At 41.2% G+C, this 8,507-nt stretch overlaps 2 protein-coding genes across 3 annotated transcripts in view; one reads left to right on the forward strand and one right to left on the reverse strand.

Annotated features, from left to right (window-relative positions):
- The window catches only part of Kdm5a (lysine demethylase 5A), a 90,858-nt gene that overhangs the window by 13,094 nt on the left and 69,257 nt on the right, over positions 1-8,507 (forward strand). For both annotated transcript variants that reach the window (XR_003378477.1, XM_005365139.2), the window contains exon 5: positions 2,141-2,275. Coding sequence is in view for 1 of the 2 variants with exons in the window: in XM_005365139.2 (XP_005365196.1) it covers positions 2,141-2,275 (135 nt within the window). In the remaining variant the exon portion in view is untranslated. The remainder of the gene's footprint in view (positions 1-2,140; positions 2,276-8,507) is intronic.
- On the reverse strand, positions 3,344-3,883 carry LOC101994433 (ubiquitin-40S ribosomal protein S27a). Its single transcript, XM_005365138.2, has one exon. It carries the CDS (start codon positions 3,848-3,850, stop codon positions 3,383-3,385), a length of 468 nt encoding a protein of 155 aa, XP_005365195.1. The 5' UTR covers positions 3,851-3,883; the 3' UTR covers positions 3,344-3,382.

The following is an 8,507-nucleotide window of genomic DNA, read 5'->3' on the forward strand; positions in this document are numbered from 1 at the left end:
TGTGAGCCACCATGTGGTTGCTGGGAATTGAACTCAGGACCTCTGGAAGAGCAGTCAGTGCTCTTAACCACTGAGCCATCTCTCCAGCCCTGCAGTTCCCTTTTTTGTGGGGCAGTTTTCAAGATAGGGTTTCTCTGTGTAGTTCTGGCTGACCTGGAAGTCCAGGCTATCCTGCTGTGTAGACCAGACTGGCCTCAAACTCATAAAGATCCACCTGCCTATCCTTCCCAAGTACTGGGATTAAAGGTGTGCACCACCACTTCCCGGCTCTCACTTTACATTTTATTTTGAATAGTGTGATCAAATCTTGTTTCTTCTTGCCCTAGTTATGAATTTTTTATTTCTGCCTTTTAGTTAGTTAGGAGACATTTTATTTATTTCATCTTCCATTGGAATTATCATGGTGCTTGTGTGCATCTTACTTGATAATAGCCCCAAAATGTGATGCTGGCAGTTTACACCAAAGAAAACCTCCAAATGTAGAGAAGTAAATCTAGCTTAAAAAAAAAAAGATTAACGTACAATAAGAAACTCCATGCTAGAGTCCACATTTAATTTTATTATATTACTATAGTTCTGTTTTTATAGCCTGTGTGTGTGTGTGTGTGTGTGTGTGTGTGTGTGTGTGTGTCTGTCTGTCTGTCTGTCTTTGTGTTTTCAAGACAGGGTTTCAAGGTTTCATGTGTATTTTCAAGACAGGTGTAGTCATGGCTGTCTTAGAACTCCTTCTATAGTACAGGCTGACATCAAACTTAGAGATATGCTTTCCTCTATGCCTGCACTGCCCAGCTATAGTCATTATCTTACTGTACTTAATTTACAAGTTGAAGTTTTGGGGTCAGAAAGAGGTACAGTCATAGAAAGATTTGCTTTGCAGAGGACCCACCTTCAGTCCTTGGCCACTTACAGGGCAGCTTATAACCATATAAATCTCCAGTATCATCTGGCACCTTCTCTGGCCTTCAGGGGCACCAGAAGCACATGTGGTGCTATTAAATATACAGGCAAAAAGCATTCTACACACATAAATTTTTTTTTTTTTTTGGTTTTTCGAGACAGGGTTTCTCTGTGGCTTTGGAGCCTGCCCTGGAACTAGCTCTGTAGACCAGGCTGGTTTCGAACTCACAGAGATCCACCTGCCTCTGCCTCCCAAGTGCTGGGATTAAAGGCGTGCGCCACCATCGCCCGGCTCACACATAAAATTAAAAAAAGAAAACTTTGCAAGTTCAAGTTTATTCTAACTATAAATATACAGAAAAAACATAGGATTCAGCACTATCCACAATTTCAGACATCTAGAAGCTTGAAACAAATTCCACACATAAGGAACTACTCTATAGGTCTACCCCATTACCAGTACTATACTGTCCTTTTGTTTTTAACGGTCTTTTCATGTCTGGTTTTGGTTGTGAACCTAGGCTTTAATGGCTGAGCCATCTCTAATCCTGTTTGTGTATATCTGTATGTGAGTATGTGCAAATGAGTGCAGGTACCCACAGAGGTGAGAGAGGTTGGATCCTTCAGTAGCTGGAGTCATAGGCAGTTGAGATCTGCCTGATACGGTTGTTTAAAACCATACTTGATTTTTTGAGACAGGGTTTCTCTGTGGTTTTAGAGCCTATCCTGGAACTAGCTCTTGTAGACCAGGCTGGCCTCAAACTCAGAGATCCGCCTGCCTCTGCCTCCCGAGTACTGGGATTAAAGGCATGCGCCACCACTGCTCGGCTCCTTTTCATTATTTTTAAACAGTTTGCGTTTTTACATATATTTTAGTGTTTGTTTTCGATATTCTCTAAAAGAAATCCTGCTGGGCATGTTGAAAAAGGCAAAGCCCATCCATAACTTGTTGTGTTGGTGCATGCCTGTAATCCTAGAGGATCAGAACTTCAGACTCATTCTCTGCTATATGGGAGTTCCAGGCCAGTTCTAGTGCCTTATGGAATACAAAAGACACTCTGAAAACAAAACAGAAGTTGACTTTATTAGAGATTGCTTTGAGCCTATAGTTGAATTTGAGGTCAGGATTGTCATTTGATTTCATGTAGTGTTAGGAACTTTTTGGAAAATTGATAATTTTCCACTCATTTTCAAACTTATTTTATTAGTGAATTTTCTCTCTTTTTGTGTCCTTCTCTTTTAGGGTGTACAAATGCCTGATTTAGATATTAAAGAAAAAGTTGAGACTGAGGTTCTTAGCACTGATATCCAACCTTCCCCAGAGCGGGGAACAAGAATGAATATTCCGCCAAAGAGAACAAGACGTGTCAAGTCTCAGGTATTTCAATATGCATTGGCCATTTAAAACTTTTGTGTGCATATGTATGTGTGTGTGTCTACCATGGAATGTATTTGGAAAGTCAGTTCTATCATGTGTGTCCAAGGACACAACTCAGGTTGTCATGCTTGTCTAGTGAGAAGAACCTTACTTGGTGAGTTATCTTCAGGAGCCCCCATGGCCCTCTTGTTTTCATTTTTAACTTTTTTTTTAAAATTTAACTTTTTTATGTGCATTTGGTATGAAGGTGTCAGATTCCCTGGAACTGGAGTTACAAACAGTTGTGAGCTGCTACGTGGGTGCTGAGAATTGAACTGGGTCCTCTGGGAGAGCAGCAGTGCTCTTAACCACTGAGCCATCTCTCCAGCCCCCTGGAGATTTATTTATTGTGTATGTAGTGTTCTGCCTGCTTGTATACCTACATGCCGGAAGAGGGTACTAGATCTCATTATAAGTGTTTGTAAGCCATCAAGTGATTGCTAAGAATTGAACAGAGGACCGCTGGAAGGAATAGCTAGTACTTTTAACCTCTGAGCCACCTCTTAAGCCCTGTTGTTGGTTTTTGAGATAGGGTTTCTTTGTGTAACGTTTACTGTTGTTCTAGATAGAACTCAGTCTGTAGACCTGGCTGGCCTCAAACTCAGAGATTCATCTCTCTCTGCCTCTCAAATGCTGGCATTAAAGGCATTTGTAACCACTACCTGGCTTTTGTGGACCCTTTTCTTTGTTTCTTTTGGGATTTTTGTAGACAGGATTTCTCTGTGTAACAGCCCTGGATGTCTTTGTAGATCAGTCTGTCCTCAAACTCATGGAGAGCTGCCTGCCTCTCTGCCTCAGAAATGCTGGGATTGAAGGCATATGCCACCATGCCTGGCCTAAAGTTAAGTTTTAAGTGCATTGATCATGTGAGAAATTTTCTGGTCATAGGAGATCATTCATAAACAGTTGCTTAACACTTGAAAAGACATACTACTGCTGGTTTCATAGACATGTTGATGTATTCTTATACATCTTAATTTCCATAGTTAGCATTAGAAAATAATATTTTTATTTATTTTGTTTTATTTATTTTTTTCAATTCCTGTCTTTTTATTTATTCATACACAACTACTTGTCTTCCGGCTTGTTGAAGCAGTAAGTCAGACAGCACTTGCCACAATAATGTCTGTCAAAGTGACTGGCCATGAAAACTCCAGCACCACATTCATCAGAAGGACACTCCCGACGAAGACGGCTAATTTTGCCATTTTCATCCACCTTATAGTACTTTAGTACAGCCAGCTTCACCTTCTTCCTCTTATGCTTGTTCTTCTTGGGGGTGGTGTAAGACTTCTTCCTTTTCTTAGCACCACCACGAAGTCTCAACACCAAATGAAGGGTGGACTCCTTTTGGATGTTGTAGTCAGACAAAGTACGGCCATCTTCCAGCTGCTTGCCAGCGAAGATCAGCCTCTGCTGATCAGGAGGAATTCCTTCCTTATCCTGGATCTTGGCCTTGACATTTTCTATAGTGTCCGAGGGTTCAACCTCGAGCGTGATGGTTTTTCCCGTAAGGGTCTTCACGAAAATCTGCATCCTGGCGGCGCTGCCACCACAGATGGTGGATCGGAAAGCTATTTTGTTTTATTTTTTGAGGTAGGGTCTCACTGTATAGTCCTGGCTGGTCTGAAACTCATTATATAGACCAGCCTGGCCTTGCAACTCACAGAGATCCACTTGCCAGTGCCTCACTAGTGCTGAGACTAAAGGAGTGTGCCCCCATCAACCCAGCCCCCCCTTTTTTTTTACCCAATAGTCTTATAAAGGCAGTGTATTTCTGTGTGCATGTGTATATATGTGAAGGTATTCATGTATGCTGGTGAATGTACATGTTTGTGGAGGCCAGAGATCAGTGTTGGTTCTTCTGTAGTCACTCTACCTTAATCTCTCTTTTTTCTCTCTTTTTTTTTTTCTCCAGATAAGGTTTCTTTATATATCCTTGGCTTTCCTAGAACTTTCTATATAGACAAGGCTGGCCTTTAACTCATAGAGATCCACCTGCCTCTGAGTGCTGAGATTACAGGTGTATGTCAATTAAAATAACCTTTAAAGGCTAATTTATTTATTTATTTAGTTAGTTAGTTAGTTAGTTTTTTTCGAGGCAGGATTTCTCTGTAGCTTTGGTGCCTGTTCTGGAACTAGCTCTTGTAGACCAGGCTGACCTCAAACTCTCACAGAGATCCACCTGCCTCTGTCTCCCACGGGCTGGGATTAAAGGCATACGCCACCACCACCCAACTACTTTTAGCTTTTGAAACAGAGTCTCACTGAAATGGCAGTCCTCAAATTGACTAGATTAGCTGGCCAGCAAGCCCTGGTATCCTCATTTTATTACCTCCCGACCCTGGAATTACAGGAATACACCACACCTTGTTTTTCACATAGGTGCTAAGGATTCAAACTGAGATTTTCATTCTTGTATGGAAATCTCTTTACACACAGAACCCGCCTTTCTAGGTCCCATAACCTATTTTATTTTCATTTTAGTTTATGTGTAGGTGTGTTTTCTCCTACATTTATATCTGTGGACCACATGCATGCCTGGTACCCTTGGAAGAGGGATAAATCTGCCGGATCCCATAAAACTGGAGTTACAGATGTTTGTCCGCTGCCATGTAGGTGTTGGGAGTTATGAATCTAGTTGCTCTGGAAGAACAGCCAGTGCTCTTAACCTTTGAAACTTCTCTCTAGCCTCTCCCTCTCTCTGACTATTTATTTTGAGACTGGGTCTTTTTGCATTGCCTAGGCTGGCATTGAAAATATCTAAAGCACAGGTAGGTCTTGAACTTGGAATGCTTCTGTGTCAGACTTCTGAGTAGCTTCTGCCAGGTGAGGTAGAATATTGTTGAAGTCAGTGTTTGGTGAAGACTCTGTTGTCCCTTAGGGTTGCATCCTTCTCAGCACTGGGAATTTAGTTCAGTAGTAGAGTGCTTGCTTAGTATGCTGCGAGAGACCCTATGTTCAATACTCAGTATTGACGAACAGCAGTTCTTTAAGCCAAACGTGGTGGCACATACTATTTGAGATACTGAGACAGCAGGATTGTCATGATTTAGAAGCTTATTTAGTGAGATACTTTCAAAAAAACCAAGGGGATAGAGTCAGGGGAAACATTTCTCCTTGGTGAACCTTCTCATTCTCTCTAGAGAGACTCAAGTTTGACTGTGAGTGGTTCATAACACAAGCCAGGGGTGCTCTGTCTTCGTTGGGAAGAGGGAAAAGCGAGTAACACAGAGATCTTTATTGGACTGACAGAACTGAAGAACCCAGTTTTCTGTTTGCTAGTCTCTGTGCTCTTAGGCCCTGCCCTAATGAGCCACTCTGTAGGAAAACAGAGGTTGCTGAGATCTAACGATTAGTTGGTGCTAGGTCAATGTTCTCAGTCCTGCTAATACCTAATGATGCTAAGCAGTTCACTTGCCACAGACTCCTGGATGTTGGTTTTAGAAATTTTTCTCTCAGAGATGGGTTTGCTTCTGTTCTATATGGTCCTGAGAATGATCCACAGTGTCCATACTTCAGGTTTTGAATGAATTCAGTTTATTGAGTAGAACAAACCAAAATACAAGAACAAACTGCAATAGATTGATAGCAAAACATCACGAATTTGGGTGTTGAAAACATCCAGCAGTTAAGAGTGGTTGCTGCTCAGTCATGAGGGCTGAAGTTTGAATCCCATCTTCCATAAATGAATGTAACTCCAGTTCTAAAAGACCCAGTGCTCTCTAATGGCCTCTCATGAGACCTTCATGCACATGTATACAGAAACACAAATAAGTGAGTCTCAAATCCATCAGGAGCTGACTAGAGAAGCCCCATTGAGTTCTCAATGTAATCTCAAGTAGAGCAGAGTAGTGGGTGCTTAGGTGAGGCTTTTAATAAACATATGCATACCAGTAGAAAAAATAGCAAATTGGGGACTTACTAACATCTTGAAGAAGCTGACTGTTAATTAAAGCAGCTTCTACCCAGCCAGGGTTTCAAAGCGGAGTGTCCCCTCAGGTAAGGCTTCCAAAGAAAAGAACAAATAACAACAAAGATGGCATCCTCAAATTGGGTATTCAGAACATCCAGGAGAAATTGACAAGAGAAGTTGAGGCAAGTCAGATGGAGTTCCTTATTGTGCTCTCTCTCCATGGATGAACTTCTAATGTTGAAATTCCGGGTGCTTTTTTCCACTCTAGGTACTTTTATATTACAGAATAATAATAGTTATATCTCTTGAAAGTTTTCAGGGACATCTGATTTATTTACTCTTGGAGTGTTTGCATTTCTCTTCAGTCATTGTCACAAAGTTGGGGGGACAGCCCATCCCAGACAGGGCCTTAGAGAACACTGAGACAAATGTGATTGGATATGGATTTGAAATGGATGACTGAATCCTGTTTACAGAGCTAGTGTCTCAGAAGTAAGCTCAAACAATACATGACACTTACTGACAGATGTTACAGCTTCTCAAAGAAATTGCCACTGACTGTCCCATACTCTCAGCCTGAGTCTGCTGTTACTTCAGGTGTGATCATCTTCCCTCTCCCTCCGATAACAACCGTCTTCTACCTCGATATTGCCGAAGATTGTTGTCTGTCTGACTTGGAATTGTTTTAATTTCAGCTTCCAAGTATAGTGAGCAAGACTCATGCTAACTAGCTCCAAGGGATCTAGTGCCCTCTGCACTAATGGCACGTGTTTAGGCCTGGAGAGATGGTTTAAGTAGTTGGTGCTCTTGCAGAGGAATGGGGTTCATCTTCCAGCAACTACATGTAACTCTAGTTCCAGGAGTTCCAACATCCTTTTTTTTTTAACCTCCTTGGTCATGTACATTTTCACATACATAGATGCTCACACGCACACATAAAAATAAGTAAATTTTGAAACAAATGACATAGTTATATAGTATTCCAAGATAGTGAAAAATAACAAACTGAATTTCTTCTCCAGTACTTGCTTGCAATGCAGGAGGGGACACCACATAGTCACACTGGAGTTAGGGCTTGGGAGAACAGTGGACTTGATTTGTGGCTTAGGCTACCATGGTCTGTTTTTACCAGAACTGTTTGTGTTACTTTATAGATGCAGATTCAGCTTTCCCTATTCCATGTACATGTAGAATTATAAACTTAAAGAAATTTTTTTAAGAAAACCTTTCTCTGTAAATCTTTTCTGTTTCTCTGTGCTTTTATATGTATATGTGTGTAGGCTCGAGTATAGGCAAGAGGTTGTATTGTCTTGGGAAACGCTGGGGCCTCTCTGGGCAACATGTTACTCAGATCAATATCCTTCATCCAGCACTAAGATTTTTGTTTAATAGCTTAGGCTTCTGGGAGCTGTATTATCCACCCATTTGGTAAACCTTTCTTCAAACTCATTTGTTTTTAGTTTTCTTAGTTGACTTGCAAAATAATAATTTTCCATGTGGCATTTTCATCTATCCTTAGTTTTAGTTAACTCTTCCCTGCTCTTTTCCTAGCTCTTCACTCCCATCGTGCACGCGCACGTGTGTGTGTGTGTGTGTGTGTGTGCACTTATGTGTGTTCCAGTGTGTATGTGGAGGCTAGAAGTCAGTGTGTCAGATGCCTTTCTCTATTGCCTCCCCCCATTTTTTTTTTTTTTTTTTTAGACAGATTCTGACTATGAGTGTGTGCCCCTGGTGAACCTGCAACTCATAGATCTTTATGTCTTCCCAAGTACTGGGATTAAAGGTGTGAACCACCATGCCTGGCCTTCTACCTTAATTTTTGGGACGGGGTCTTCCACTGAACCTGTAACTTTGCTCCAGGGACCCAAACTCTGGTTTCATCCTTGTGTGGAGGCTGTGGGTAATGGTCTGCTTTTTCCATCATGGGGGTTTTGGGGATTAAATTCAATTTGTCAGGCTCAGTGACAAGTTCCTTTCATCTCCTGAGCCAGAATTTACTCTTTGAAGAATTTTCTTTTACTTTATTATGTATATAAGTATTTTCCTACATATGTGTTTGTATACTATGAACATGCCTGGTAGCTACCAAAGCCAGAGGAGGACATTTGTTCCCCTGAAACTGAGTTACAGATGATTATGAGGTATTCTGTGGTTGCTTATAATTCAAGTTGGATCCTCTAGAAGAGCAGCCTTACCTGCAAAACCATTTTTTCCAACACCCTTTCTTTCTCCCCACCCCCGTTTTTTTGTTTTTTGTTTTGTTTTTTTGTTTTTTTG

The sequence above is a fragment of the Microtus ochrogaster genome, unplaced genomic scaffold (genome assembly GCF_000317375.1).
Source record: "Microtus ochrogaster isolate Prairie Vole_2 unplaced genomic scaffold, MicOch1.0 UNK1, whole genome shotgun sequence".
Classification (NCBI taxonomy): Eukaryota; Metazoa; Chordata; class Mammalia; order Rodentia; family Cricetidae; genus Microtus; species Microtus ochrogaster.